General features: G+C 30.7%; 1 protein-coding gene across 1 annotated transcript; it reads left to right on the forward strand.

Moving 5' to 3' along the window:
- The first annotated feature begins 827 nt into the window (after nt 1-827).
- On the forward strand, nt 828-13,799 carry LOC124361976. Its single transcript, XM_046816084.1, has 3 exons — nt 828-1,055; nt 5,792-5,968; nt 12,628-13,799. Exons 1-3 carry the CDS (start codon nt 980-982, stop codon nt 12,828-12,830), a joined length of 456 nt encoding a protein of 151 aa, XP_046672040.1. The 5' UTR covers nt 828-979; the 3' UTR covers nt 12,831-13,799.
- The last annotated feature ends 2,506 nt before the right edge of the window (nt 13,800-16,305 follow it).

Raw genomic sequence — 16,305 nt, forward strand, 5'->3', positions numbered from 1 at the left:
CAAATTCAAGGCGCTAATCACCTCTCTTGAGACACTAACTATAATCGTGTGCACTAATCATCCAGACGTAGTTATTGACTTGAGTGCCTGCAAAATTAGATACCATTACAATTTACGTCTGCACCTTATACTGGACTAGGACTCGTCTCGTGACTCGCTTACAGTATGAGGACAACCACAAAAAGCTGATTGTTTGTACAAAACCTACGGTACTTAAAATGTACTTTCAAATATAATTTTTAAAATCCTTCTTTAAAAATTCTAAATTAGTGTTTCAGTCAACTAATAAGAATTTTACATTATTGCGTCTCGCACAAAATTTACCTAGCAAATAAGGGCAGAGCTGATATAAAACTAAATTGTATCCGTTTATCAAAAATAAAGATAATTTTATTTCAGTCCAATCACACAAAAACACAGTGTTTATACATATATTACATAAAAGTATGACATGTTATATCTGAGTAAACCGTGGCAATAATAAAAGTACCAGGATGTTACATTTAATTTACAAAAACGAGATAATTACTAGAATATAAAAGTAAATGATCTCTAAAAACAGATTGAACTTAGTAGCGCAATTTACACGTCATCTCACAGAACTTCTTACCGCTAAAATGTTCTGCTAAATAATTCTGTATGCCACTTTTGTTCTCTTCTAATATGAAAGTAAATAGTTTATTTACGTATGTAATCTCAGCAAGAACTACTTTAGGCTGGATAGTCAAAGCTTTTGATTCCAAAATCATTATTTAAAATTTTTTCCTCTATGGGAGTATTTCTTTCGTATCCGTCTTCGTCTGCAATACGAAACAAAAACAGAAATGAAATCAACAATCTTTGCTATCCCCGTCCTGTCAGCCAGATTTGTCAAGCGAAGTATCAAGGTTACTACCGTGATTCTGTTTCTTAGGAATGTAATGTCAGCTTACTGACTATATCTGCTCAACTATATAAAGTTCATTATATTCGTAGCATTATGAGTTATATTTGCACATTTGCTTTATTTATTAGAATCTTTATATTAGTATGTTTTGCATCTGTATCAACAGAAGGTGAGTACATAGAAACAAACAGGTTTATTATTAGTATTTAATGTCTATACATTATTTTGAATTGATACACCTGAACATAGATTTCAAAATATTTGTCATATGAATATTCATCATTGTGATTTTAGCCTCCATTAGAAATGTCTGAAATAAGTTAAAAAGCTAGACAACATTTCTTTCTTGAGATTAGGACTTCAACAATTAACTAGTCCATATGGCTAATGGTCATCCATAATTTAAAGCTAGCATAAAACTTCCCTGACAAATAAGGAAGTTGGCCCACATAAATTTTCTGCATGTACAACTGCTTAAAGGAAGGGACACATTTTTATATAAACACGATTAGGATGTGAGGGGCTGACCAGCTTATTTTGTAGAGAAAAATTTGGGTAGACTTTAATAAGCGGCCTACACTTTGTTATTTAATTGCTATTATTGAATGGTTTGATTGTTTTTATCCGAAGGAATAATTCTATATTACAATTGATTTTTAACTTAACATATGATTTCAACTTATTAAGTAATTTTATATTTTAATTATATAATTTCAAGTTATAGTAATTTTAATGTAAACAATAAACAGCAAGAACTAATATGGGTAAACTTTGAAAATAGCGATGAATATGAGGAAAATATGTGAGATATTTCTCAAAAGTGACTGTTTAAGTGGCTTCAACATCTGGATTTGGCTCCTGGTAACCCATGGGAAGAATTCTTTCCTAAATTTCACAAAAGCCACTACTTGTTGATATCAAGCTGGGCAAGTTGTAATATTGTAAGGTTTCTTAGATATCTAAGTCTAGGTTGGTTTTGTTATTTTGTAATATGTTTTGTTAAATTTATGTTTTTAAAATTGTAACGTATTAAGATTCTTCTTGTTATGGTTATTTATAACTCTTATTGTATGTGAATTTTACATATCAAATTGTTCGATAACAGCAATCGAATAACGAGTGTAGGCCGCTTAAAGTCTCCCCAAAAATTTTTGTTGATTTATTTAAGCCACCGTTGATTCTTGAGGATGATTAAGGACACTGGTGACATGAGCAAACAGTGATTCGTCTATGGGCACTTTTGTCAGGTATTTGTTGTTAAACTTCGAGAGTCATTAGGTTATAGCCTAGTTAGATAAAAACTACCCTTAGACTAATTTATTTATTTATTTAACGGAAACCCATTACATGCACTACATAACAATAAGCAATCAAAGTTTGAAGAAGAAAAAAAATTATATAATAGCTATTACACAGATGGCAGCAGGCAATAACATTAATCAAAGAAGAGTCCATCGTGCACGAGAGATATCCAAGTAAAAATAAAAGAGACAACGTATACAACCCATGACAGTACGATAAGTAATATAAATAACAATAATCATAATAGATAATATAAATATATGTAAATACACACATATATGTATAATACAAATCTAAGAACCAATAACATAAATATATCTTAATCATTACAAAGAAATAGTGGAAAATTCCACAATAATCAATAGCATTAATCATGCATAGCAGCCGTGCACAATACACATCCACGTCCAACCGAATCCAGCTTATCAAAAATCTGTATCAATTCAAGAAGAATATCAATATGAGAACAATAACAATACTATAACAATAAAAATGTGATACAATAACAATAACCATGCAATAACAATAACAATAAACCAAAATAATACAAGAAATATAGTAAAAACCATAACAACTACGTAAATTACCTATAAGCATTAACAAGAAAATAAACTATGCAACATACAACAACAGACCATTACACTACCTAGCCATAACATTGAATAACAACTCCGCAACAATCACAGCCACACCAAAATACCATAAGTGGTCCCCCGAGTGCACCACCACTCGCAGTACCAGCGCTGATCACAGTGACACATCACAGGACCACTGACAACATATGATACTGTGGCCCTTTAAAGGCACCACCAATTAAATATTTTCGCAAACAGCACCACTGCTAATGATCACCAGAGAAGTGGAAGTCCCTAACTGATCTTCGGAAAGTAGCCTCCGACATGAAGAAGAAGTCCACCTCTTCAGGCAATGAATTTCCAAGACGTTGCATCCTGACCATGGCGCTGTTCATCTCATAGTTGGTCGCATGATGGAATCTACGAAAAAGTTCTCTGGATCTTGTATAAGAAGGCAGACGAAAAAACACACGTTCCAGCAACTCGGGGCAATCAATCAGGCCATTGATGATTTTATACAAAAACATTAAGTCTTGGACTTTCCTTCTGGCTGCCAATGGTGGAAGACACAGCGCTTCAGCCAGATGGTCCACAGGTACCTCTCTGTACAGGAAGCCGGTTCGGACGCCCAGATAACGTAGAAACTTGGTTTGAATCCTTTCAAGGTCGTTTATCAAGATTGACTGGTGCGGGGACCAAGGTAATCTTGACAAACAACACTAGTTGATTTGAATAACATTTAAATAGTCAACTAAGTTACAACTACAGACATTTCAAAAATGCATTGTTAGTATTTTAAGAAAGTTGCTTTATACATGGGTCATTCTCTATAAAATCAACAAATAAAAAAATACTCTTGGATTAGGCCTATGACCTTTTACATTTTTATATTTTATTGTTTACTGGGTTACTATGAGAGTCCTTAGGTCTACTAAGAATTTGATTTAGGCCATAGTTTAGGCCTAAAACCGTTTTGATTTTAAGGATGTTGTAGTAAAATGTTACAAAATCGTTCAAATAGGCTTGGCATTATTCAGCAGTACTTTCAGGGAAATCTGTGGTATTTTTCAGACAAACTTTTTTATTATACTCCAGAACTTAAAGGGTTAAGTAGTTTTAAAAGTTAATTTAAGTAGTTCTTTTATATATTTATAATATTTACTCAAGAGTTGTTGGAAAATTCTGTAATCTATTGGGTAAATAAGGAACTAAATTGATATATAATCACTATTTGGAGCACATACTTAGTAAACATTGTTTTCTCTGTGTTAATTGTGTGTGTCTATAGCTGTTTTAGTATAAGCTATAACATTATTGAAATACTAGTGATTTTGTAAGGCAAAATACCGTAGTACAATTAGTTTATATTCTGAAGATATTAGAGACATACTAGAGAGTACTTTTATTTTTATTTTGCAAGGATTACAAATATTTACAAATTTACATTTAATTAAAAAACCATAGCTGAAATTACATATCACTTCATACATTTTCAAGAAAATATTAGGTAATCAATAACAAAAAAGTACTTACAGCTAGTAAATATTGTGGGTAGGGTACTATAAGTGGACCCGGTTTTTTATATCGAAGAATGTAATCATCGATACCTAATATTCGCATCTCAAATCCTAGACTATCAATCGATATAAAAGTATCTATAGTCCTCAATAACAATCATATGTTTTAAATTAAAATATGGATTTAATATTTACAGTGGTGAAAAACAAATTATTATAAGCAAAATTAGGAAAACTGAAGACGACCATATTTGCTCCTCTCACAGTTACAGTTGTTTTTTTCCCACAAATTTCACATAATGGATTTTTCGGTATGACTCCAACACGTTGAAGCCACGTAAAACATGTCTTACCATCTTTCAAAGCAATGTCGTGTAGTTTTCTAAAATTTACTGCCATTTTTAATAATCAAATGTTAGGTACTTATATGTAAAATTGAAATAATACCTTAGATGTATTATTTGAAAGTGTTAACAGTTGTTGGTATAGATTATTTAAGTTATTTGTTCAAAATAATTAATCAGTATCGATTGATTATATCGGTGGTTATGATTAAGTAATATCGTTTGCCAATTTCGATATAAAAAACTGGGTCCGCTTATCGTACCCTACCCAACATTGCATATAAGCCTTGCAAATTAAACCTGTATTTTATTAAGCCTTTTTGTTCAATTGTTAATACTATGAAATTATAATAAAGATATAGGGATAACAAATATATAAACTCTTGGGTAAAGCTTTTAAGAATTTCATTAGTCTTAGATAAATTAGTCTGTTAAAAATGTTAAATTGGAATTATTGGTGTTCACAGTTGTGTTACTCCAAGCTTTCTTATTGCACATTACAAAATCAATGTTTATAAGGTTATACTGAACCCTTACTACGTAAAATTTACTAGAATGCTTCTAAAAACTGGTTTTGTTTCAGACAGTGCACTCTGTTTTTATCTTTGTACACAATACAATGTAATAGATTGTCTTTTACTAATAAATATTGTGTTTCATAAATCATTATTGCTTGCCAATTAACATTTTTACAACACTAAATGAGAAATACACGGTTAATATATTAAAAAAAATTTAGTTTGAATTAGCTTATATGGTGCCAATAATTTAAATTTTATAATCATTGATATAGTATGTAACGATGTAAACAAAATAAATTGTTTATGTTTGATTGCCCCGCGTGAAGCGCGCATTGTGTGCACAAATTACAAGACACATACAAAAAGTGAAAATTCAAAGTGCTGATTTTATAACTACACAAGACTTTAAAAACCCTTTTATCATGTTGGCAATATTGTTCTGCACTTTCCTAGTGATTAGAACATCTTTAAAAAATATATGTTTTTTGACATCCAATGTATTCATCGTCAACAGAGAAAATCCAAGACATCCGATATATTGGATATTTACAGCGAGACGATTAAGATGTGTTAATAAACAAAGTATATCTCTATGGTTTTGTTTACTATATATGTAATTATTTACACAACATCAAAATGTTAACAGGACTTAAGAGATGTTTCAAGTGCCGTTCACGAGGAGACCTGGGTAGTTGTAAAGATCCGTTCTTGTACAGTAACGCCACGGCTGTGGAGCATGTAGCAGGGGTGGAGACGGTACCATGTGCCTCTGGCTGGTGTGGTAAGGTGCTCGAGGGAGGGGCTAATTCCTTTAAAGATGAAGGTATGTAGTGACCTCTACCTGTATGATGTTTCTTGTAAGTCGTCCAGTACTGTACAGTTTTCTTATATACTAATTTTTGTAAAACATATTTTTATCTAGGAATATAAAACTATTTATTTATGTTTTACCAAAGTTCAAAATCTCCAGGGTCAGTGACAATTAGTAATTACAATAACCTAAAAGGGAAATTGCAATAATTTATATTATTTACGTTTGAAATTGTCTTAACATTTATTATGATTACTGCCAGTTAAGATTGTATATACACTGAATTTAATAGTAATAATAATTAATAAATGAGCTAACAAATACAATAAAATAAAGTATATGCAGTTGTAGTGTAACTGTAGACTAAAGAAGAGTCTAAAAAGTAAAAAAGTTTTACAATTTAAAAATATTTTTTAATAAGGTGTATTTATAAAAGTATGTATAACATTTTTTATAGACAGTAATCAATGTAATACCCTAATTCATAGGATTATGCAGCTGGTGTTATGACTAATCACATGTAACTTTTCCTGAGCATATCATGTTTAAACATTGTTAACATGAAGGAAACAGGTTTCCTTCACAATCCTGCCATAGTCAAAAATAAACTTCAAACAAAGAATTGTTAACATATTTTAAAATTTTAATTTGATCAGTAAAGGTTGATTGATTTATCAGTATTTTTGTATGATGAGGGAAATTTCTGTTAGATGAAAAACATATTTAGCGTACTTTGTTTTTTAATAAATTTTTGATACCGTAGTAATCAATTTTTGAATCAAACATCATACCTTTCTTTCACAAAACTGGTTTCAAATATATGTTTTAGCAATTGGATCAGGCGAAAGAAAGTCACTTTAAATAGGAGTAGTTAAGTGGTCAATGTCCTGTCAACAGATTGGAGAATAGTCTTGGAGAATAATGTCTTGTCTTCTGAGCCCCAGAAAAGTTTCGCCTTCTATCATCTGGTCTGGTGTTGGCGTCAATAACAATGAAAATATACAAATAAAATGAATTTATGATTGATATTACAAAATAAAACAATAAATACAGAAAGGATGGTCTTAAAAATATTTCACAAGTTGCGTTATGGAGTGTTCTCAAATGACTTGCTTGAGGTGATCAGGCAGCTTATTAGAGTAGACTGCTCTTTTGTAAGTCGGCTTCTTCTCAGAGAGGCTGAGATGGTGTACAGGAAGGGAGATGTTCGAGGCATTTCTAGTATTATTTTTCAAGTTTTGGTTTGTTTGATACAACATACAAGCATAAGTCGTCGTATATACTGTTTATTATTGTTTAATTTATTAAATATTAGTGTAAATAAATCAGCAGTATATAAATTTTCTTACTGTTTCTAGGTTTTTTGAGGTCAATTCAGGCAATGTTAGAAGACAGTGATTGTGATTGTTCAGTACACCTGTGATGTAGTTGAACAAATTAATGAGCCTGAGGATTTCGAATACGATATAAACAATTAGTGCAGTCATTGAAGCATTATTGCTCCGAATTTTTTTACTGTGAACCGAATTGCATACAATTTTAGAATTAGGTTCACCTTAACCCTTAACTTCAAAATTGAAAATGATTTGAACTCCGCAATCACCCTGGGGGTGGTTGCCACCCCTTCTCGGGTGGTGAATTGTTTTTTGTTCAAAATAATCTCAGATCTCGATAGAAGGCCAATTTTAAGCAAAAAAAATCATCTATAAAGTTTTTGAAAAATCAAATAATTTTCAAGATATTGGCAATTGAAAATTCGCATGTTTTCACGTTTTTCATCGGTTTTTTGCAAATACCTCCAAAAAATATACGTTTTATCGAAATGTTATAGAGAACAAAATTGTAGCAGGTAGAAAAATAAACAATTAGGTTTTTTTATAAAGTGTTCTAAGTGAAATATTAAGCTAGATATTAAAGATCAAATCCGTTTTTTATTTTGTTTGAAATTTAATCGATGTGGTCAATGTCATCTCTAGCGGCGAGCAGATGCATTTTAGGCATTCTAATAAAAAAGGGTTTTTGTAGTGCTTGAAATAAGCTTTAAAATGAGCACTATTAAAAGTCTTTTGCACGTAAAATAAGTGGAGCTGTATTGCAAATAAGAGGAGCATCTAATGTTTTTTTTTCTTTTAAATCAATGGTTTCATAAGTGCCATTTCCACCAAAATTAAAATTAATCGTATTCCGCCTAGAATTAACTTTATTATGAAGATAGTGATAGATTGCATGAGTTTGGATGCTTCAGGACACATATTTTTCAAAAAAGTCACGATTAAAAAAATTTCAAATTTTTAAAAAAACCCCACCTTTTTTCATAATATCTCAAAAATGGACGACAGATACGTATAAAAGTGTATGAATAAAAAATGTAGGTATCTTTCTGACAAAACAATTTGGTATTTTTGTTTTTTCTGTCAAAACAAAAGTTGACGGAGATATGATTGTTTAAAGAGCGCAATGGCAGCGCAATCACAGCCTCTTTTAAGCCTTTAACCCATCACCGTTTGTAAAAAGGTTTTTTTACTATATATTGCAATGAAGGATGTTGTAGCTCTCTTAAGTACCTTTACATGTTTTCTTATAAATTTTGATAGCATGAAAATTGAAGGAGTTATGGTCCAAAAACTTATCATATTTTTTCTACTTAGTAACTGAAAATTTCGGAGTGTGACTATTTGGAGCAATGTTGAAAGTTACGCAGTATAATAGAGACCCAAAACTATTGTAATGTATATATATATATAATATACATAATATGGCTCATATATTTTGAACGTTGAATACATACCAACGTTCCTATATGTATATTCACACATTTGAGTGAATTTTATATAATTTGTAAATATTTTATTCAATAAATGGCAATATTTTACTATAAATTAAAATTATTTTAAAATATGTAATCATATATATATATTTTACTACTTTAATTTAGGGGTAGTTTTAAAGAGTAGAAAAATTTAAGAATATTATAATCATTTTCGAGAGTGTGGAATAATAATGTAAATCCTTTTCATTTTATAAAAAAAAGTTTAACAATTTTTTATCAAGGGGCAGTTTTCAAGGGTTGAAAGGGGGTTAAAAAATTTGATAATTATTATAGAGAATATAAAATATTACTTACTCTATACTTACATCTTTTTATGTCATACCAAAGTATTTTTTGTGATTTTTCAATTTAGGGGTTGTTTGCAAGGGTTGTAAGATTTTCAAGGGGTTGAAAATGAATTTAATATGAGGTAATTGTGTTAGAAAACACTTTACAATGTCACCACTTACTATAAGACATGTTTTTTCTAGCGATAAAATGGCTCAATGTCAATTTTTCCATTAAGGGGTTGTTTACACCCCTTAAAAATAATAGGCGGAGTTCAGATCATTTTCACTTTTGAAGTTAAGGGTAAGATGAGCCTAATTCCAAAATTTCATGCAAATCGGTTCACAGTAAAAAAATTCGGAGGAGTAAGACCGTATTTTTCGCTTCAATGACTGCACTAAATGTGTATAACTATATTGAAAATGAAGGTTAGGACCAACTACACGCAAAAGATGAAAACAGAGATGGTAGTGGTTGGAGAGAATGCAACACCACCAAGCTGTGGACGAGGTTTTAAAATTTAATTGGACACTCAGTAGTGGTTTTAAACCTCCAACAGGCCAAAAACCAATAACCTCCTTACGATACTTCCAACTTTTCTTTGCCAATGAGTTATTAAATAAAATTGTGAAGAAAAAAAATTGTTTCACTGTTGAAAATATTGTAAAAGTAACTCCCACAGGAAAAATTCTATGTGGAAGACTTGGAAAGATATAACTCTTCCAGAGCTTAATTCTTTTATTGGTTGTTTAATCAATCTGGCAGTGAACCATAAGCCTGAAGTTGAAGATTTTGTCAACAGATTAGACAGATTATCTTTTTTCAAAGAAATATTTTCAAAAGGGAGGTTCCTGCAGCTGCTTCCACAGGAAGTACACTATTGAGATCAGGAAAAAGTGATAAATGTCCTACTTTACCTCTATAAAAAGTTTAGAGAGCTCTAAATACAAAAAAATAAAGAAAGTGTCGATGAGAGTTAGATTTAAGGACAATACTCAATATAAAATATATAACAAAGAAAACATATTAAATGGGGTATAAAGATATATGTTTGCTGGTTAGAACTATACTTTGGAAAAGATACAACCGAACGCGTGGAAAGACAGGGCTTAGGTGTAACAAGCAGAATATTTCTCCATTTAGTAAATGAACTTGGGAGTCTTTTGGAGCTATTAAAGGACTCCCATGTGTTTGTGTTTACAGACAGGTTCTATACAAATTCCAGGAATTATGTATGCAGTATGAAAGTTCACTTAACAAGGAACTATAATTAGAAATAGAAAAAGACTGCCTTTGCAAATTCGAAAAAAGAAAGTCACAAGTAAATGGGGCTAGAAATCTGCTAAAATTAACGTCAGGAAATTACTCAGTCATACTATGGAAGATATTAATGAGGTAACGATGTTGCCTACCCTGTGTGACATTAGTACACAGACTGTATAGAGGACAAGGAAACAAGATCTAGTTGATGACCTAAAACCAATCCAATAGGTGTCCAATAGTTATGGAAGTAAAATCAGTCCATAAGAGGAGTGGACTTAGCGGAGAAATATAACTTCGTATGCTTTTGTCAGAAAGTTGTTGAAATAGTGGAAAAGTCTTTTTGGCTCTAAGAAGCTGCAATAGTGAACGCCTACTTACTTTCTAATATATCTGTAGGCCAAGGAAAAATGTGTCAATGTCAGCTCAGAAAAGAACTGATATCACAGCTTGATGGTGACATAAGAAATACAATAGAAAAGGAAGTCCATCCCAACTACAAGACATATCCCGGCTAAATGGAAAACTAACAGCACAGGGAAGCACTAGGAAACTAGTCAAGTTTTATTAAATGACTTGTGAAAATGAGCCTGGTCTTCTAGAAAAATATCATTCCTCCAAGAGAATCTGTAAACAAGATGACAACTAAGCAATACGTTGTATTTCAAACAATGGTAATAAGTCAAATTTTATTTATTGTATTATTATTTACGTTGTCACTGTTTTCATTTAAATTCATGTTAGTTTATAGTATGCTACAATTATATGTATATTGTAATTCTAACTGACTACATCGTTCAAGGTCACCCATTCTTGGACAGTCCCCCACTAAGCTGCCATTATATTTTACGTCTCTGCCGACGTTCGTTTTGTGGTTATACTGTGTAGTTTTGTTTGTCATCTTGTCAATCATAAATCCCGCCAGTTTTGAAGTGCGCTCAGTAATTCGGTTTTTAAATTCAAAAAAGTTTCTCCAGCTGAAATTCATCAGCAGACGGTTGAAGTTTATCGTGAGAGTGTAATGAACTATGAAAGTGTGTGAAAATGGTGTAGGTTTTTTTAATGAAGGAAGCAAAAATGTTCGTGATGAAGAACGACCTGGACGGCCAACTGTCATGAATGAAGACTTGACACATGATAATTGATGAGGAAATTTGCCAATACAGGCACTTCAATATTGACGAACTTTATTAGAAATTTACACAGGTTTCAAGATCTGTAGTTTATAATATTGTTACTGATACACTTAATTACAAAAAATATGTGAACAGAATATAAAACAAAGCGTATGGCACATTCTTTGTCGTTTTTGGAGCGCTATCACAAGGATGGTGATGAGTTTCAAGTCACATTGTGACTGGTGGTGAGACGTGGGTTGTGTACTACACTCCAGAGACTAAACGTCACAGAAATTCAAGCGAAAACCTTCAACAAGAAAAGTCATGGTAACAGTTTTTTTTGGATTTGGAAAGGCATATTTTTGATAAGACTTTCTGCTGCAAGGAATGATAATAAATGCAGAGAAATATTGTGAAACGTTACTGAAGCTTAGACGCACTATTCAAAACCGCCAACGAGGCCTGCTCTCTAGTGGCGTCATTCACAACAATGCTCGGACCCACGTCATGGCAAGAACACAGACACAGCTGGACAAGTTTCATTGGGAATTACTGGACCATCTACCATACAGCCTTTCCTTAGCAACATCATACTTTCATCTTTTCCAAAACTCAAGGAATTTCTTGGTGGAAAAGTGCTTAGAAAATAATGACATGTTTAAAGAAACAGTGACTAACTGGTTTTAACAGTCAGGCGGCAGAGTTCTTTGATGAGATACAACAGCTGGTGCCACGAGTTGAAAAATGTTTAAATGTTCATGGTGACTATGTAGAGAAAGTAAACAAATGTTCATAATTTAGTTTGTGATACAATTTCAGTTCATACATAAAGTTCCCCTTGATCCACGGTTCTTACTTAAAAAATTACCTCTCGCATTTACCCATTGACCTTTTAAATTCATTTAACTTTTAAAAAGTACAGTATCAGTGACATTTTCCTACATAATTCTGAGCTGGTAAGCACATAAGACCAACATGCAACATTAACAATCTGATCTGAGTGGATAGTGGCGCGTAAATTATTCCAAAACATTAAAGCAAAGTGACAGTGTCCAAGTAATTTTGTGAGATTTGTTTAAAGGGTTCCATCTAAAGAAGAATTGTTTTTCACGAATTAAGTACATGTAGCAACACAACATAAAAATAATGATTTATTACACACCTACTCAAATAAACATGTGACTCTTCTGTATCAGAGTACGGAATGGCAACAGAACGCACATGTCTGGTGCGTGGCCCCTCAGACTCAGAGGAACGATGTGCACCCACTCTCCGCGGCAACACCAGGGTCATGATGTGCTTCTGTCAGGGGGATCTCTGCAACTCCGCCCCCACCTTACCTGTGTCCACACTTCTCCTGCTGACACCTATCGTCATTGTGGGCTTGACATGTAGATAGGTCAAGAGTTCATTATTTAATTGAATGTGATTCAGCTATTTTGATTTAAAAGAGTTTTACTTTTCTTTGAAATTTTAAACAACTTATTCAAATTTTATTCAAAGTAATACGTTTAAAACGTAACTTACTTACTTTGTAAAATGTTTTATCTTCCAAATTTTATTGAAAGTGATATGTTTAAAATGTAACCGACTTAATTTGTAAAGTGTTTTATCTTCCAAATTTTTAGTTGATTTTGCTTCTGTTTTACAGCTTTTTCTGTTTTTTTGAATTCTTTGAGATATCATTTCATAACATTTAGAGGATAATACAGTATTAGCGTTTTACAGCTTAATCTGGTGAGATTTTGTTGATTTATAATGACAAAACCTCTTGTTACAATCTTGGTAACAAAATGTTACCAAGATTGTAGTGTAATCGAAATTAGGAATGCTGAGTGAATGTAAATTCTTGAATATAGCCAGTAGCTATAGAAGATTATTAATTGCAAAGCAGTTAAATTGATTTTAGTATTAGAACATTTTTAAGCAACCATAACCGGACCCTGTGTAGGTGGGTTTAGTGTGATGGGTTACCTATATTGTTTGAAGTAAAAAACATATACATTTATCTTATTTAAAAGTATATATATATATATATATATATATATATATATATATATATATATATATATATATATATTTTATTTAACAGATAGGTGAAAATTATAATACTCATATTTTTTATATTGTGTACATCATCTATTCGTACAGCACTGCCTAGACATTAGGACAAACGTTTTATACATGATTTATTTTTTATAACCATTGAAAAGCATTTCTTGCATTAGTTGTGATAACTGTATATTTTTATAAACAGTGTTAACAAATTGTGAATGTTGTTATATGGCATTTTTAAGCCTTTTTTATTGAGTGTTATAGCAGTACTGTGATAAAATAATTGCTTAGCAATATATTTTATAAGATTTTATTAGTCCAGTGGGAACCTTGATAGATTGAACCTCAGCAGTACAATTCCTTATAACATGAATTTCAATTCACTACATTTAACTCTTTATCTAAAGAAAACCCTTCTGCAAAAACCTGTTATGGTTAAAACTCACAATATTTTTTTATCTCAGAGAAATAAATGTTTTTATACTTTTGTCTAGTATTTTACGGGTGTAACAATTTACTAAATACATACAAACTATGTTATTTTTAGTTTTTGAAATAGTGACTATTATGGAATAACCTTGAGGTAAACTAATTATATTAACCAGATATTGAGGTAAACTAATTATATTAACCAGATATTACCCAATAAGTGTTTTTATGTAAAGAAATACTTTTTAAATGTTTTCTTATAATATAACATAATTTAAAATTTGTACAGATGAATACTTTACAAAGCTTAAGAAAAAACCAAAGTACGTTTTTAAATCAACACAATAACTTTCATGTAACATTATTTTTTTTATAAGAATTATGATGATATGTGACTATTCTTGGCTTCAATCGCATAGTAAACAGGGCATTCCATATGTTGTATTAAATTAATTGTGGGGAAATACACTATTGTCCTAAAATAATGGAGTAAGGAATTCCCTAAAACATTAATCCTTGAGAATAGTTACAAATGTTTTTATGATTTTTTAAAGTACAAATTTTTTAAAGTGTGTGTTAAAATTCATAGTTATATGGTTCAATTCTTGAATTTTTCCAATGTGAACATAACATGTACGTTTTCAGTGCATACATCAATTTAAAAATGTTTGTAAGTTAAACATTTTTGTAAATGTCTTTTTTAGTTTCAAATTGTAACAAAAAAAGTGAGATTAAGAATTTAACTTAGAATACCAAATTAATTGTTGGTTCAAAGATAATTTAGATAATTTTGTTCATATTTACTTATGTAATAATACATTGACCCACCATCCAAATGTGATTATTTATTTAGTACACCTAGTAACAAAAATTCAGAATCTATGAAAATTTATGATTTTTTTATAGAATATTTCTCTACTCTGAGCACAAATATTTTACTATTTGTGCTAAATCACTTTTATATTCCATATAAATTTTACACTACATACTTATACATGTAGTATATGTGTAATTCTACAAAATGTTTGAGTTAACCTCCATCAGGAGACCAAAATCAGCTTGCAAATTCAGAAAAAAATACTGTGTCCAGATTTGTGCTGCTGAGGATTCATTATATACTGAATTGTTGCATTTATAATGGTATTGATCAATTTAATGTAAGGAAATATATTTGTATTAAGATGTCCGTCCACTTTTATATGTAGCACTAACGATAAAGTACTTTATTAAGCATTTAGTTGTTTATTACATATATTTAAATGTAACAATTAATATTTTTTATTTTATAAAAAAGAAAATGTTTTGTGGTCTTGTATATTCTATTTAAAGACATTATTTCTAATTGTTAATAAATTCTATATTTATCATCTGAATTTTAACTATCAGGTAAGAAATGCCCTTGTATGTATGCATTAAGAGCCATACAGACAGTCATTTTGATTTTAGTCCCATAAGAACAGTTTTAAACTTCGTATAATTATGAGAGATGGCTTGTTTTTAAAAGTATTTGATTAATACACATCCAAATTTTTGTTGTATAATGTATACTTTTTGAATATTTCAACAGTGAAGTAAAGAATATTTTTAGATTTTTGTACTAACTAGAATCATTAAAAAAATACAAAGCTTTTCAATGCATATTGATTACATTTATAAAATGAGACATATTCCATAATTTTATAACATAAAATAAGGACGTATAGTGTTAAGATTTAAAGTAACAAGTTCTTGTAGTGTAAAAAGCTCAAGGACCTTTTAAAAATTATTAACTATTTTTGTCCTTATTTTAGGTCAAATACTCTTTCTGGATGTTGGCTTAAAAGTATGTTTTATGTAAATCCAAGTATGTTTGCGTTAAAAAAATGTATTGTATTTTGTAATACATTTAAAGTTTTAAACATTTTGATCAATGTGAGATATGTTGCAAAATTCTATGGTTTATAATAATTGTTTCATGAACCAAGACTCAAATGGATGGCAGCATGGCTCTTACCATGAAAGACATTTAAACACTAAGGGTGTGATATTAGCAAAAAATCATGATTGATTAAGTAATCAGGGTTATTTATACAATTTGCCTTTTGTTTGCCTCTAAACAAAATTGAAATAGTTTAGTGTTAAAAATCGATACCCAAAATTTTGGTTACAATGTTAATTATGAATACTAGACCTGGCAGTGGCTAGATATCTGTCCCGTTAATTGATAAGTTTGTAAACATTTAAATACTCTCTTAATACTCATTCTGTTTTATTGTGATAAAATTTATATGTTTGCAAATAGGAAAATCAAACAACTCATGAATGATGATTTCCTTTTTTCTGAGAGCTAAAATATGTCAAATTTATTTGATTGTTCAGTTTTTCGTTAATTATTCATCTTGGAAAAGTTC

Source organism: Homalodisca vitripennis, chromosome 5, assembly GCF_021130785.1.
Source record: "Homalodisca vitripennis isolate AUS2020 chromosome 5, UT_GWSS_2.1, whole genome shotgun sequence".
NCBI classification, from domain to species: domain Eukaryota; kingdom Metazoa; phylum Arthropoda; class Insecta; order Hemiptera; family Cicadellidae; genus Homalodisca; species Homalodisca vitripennis.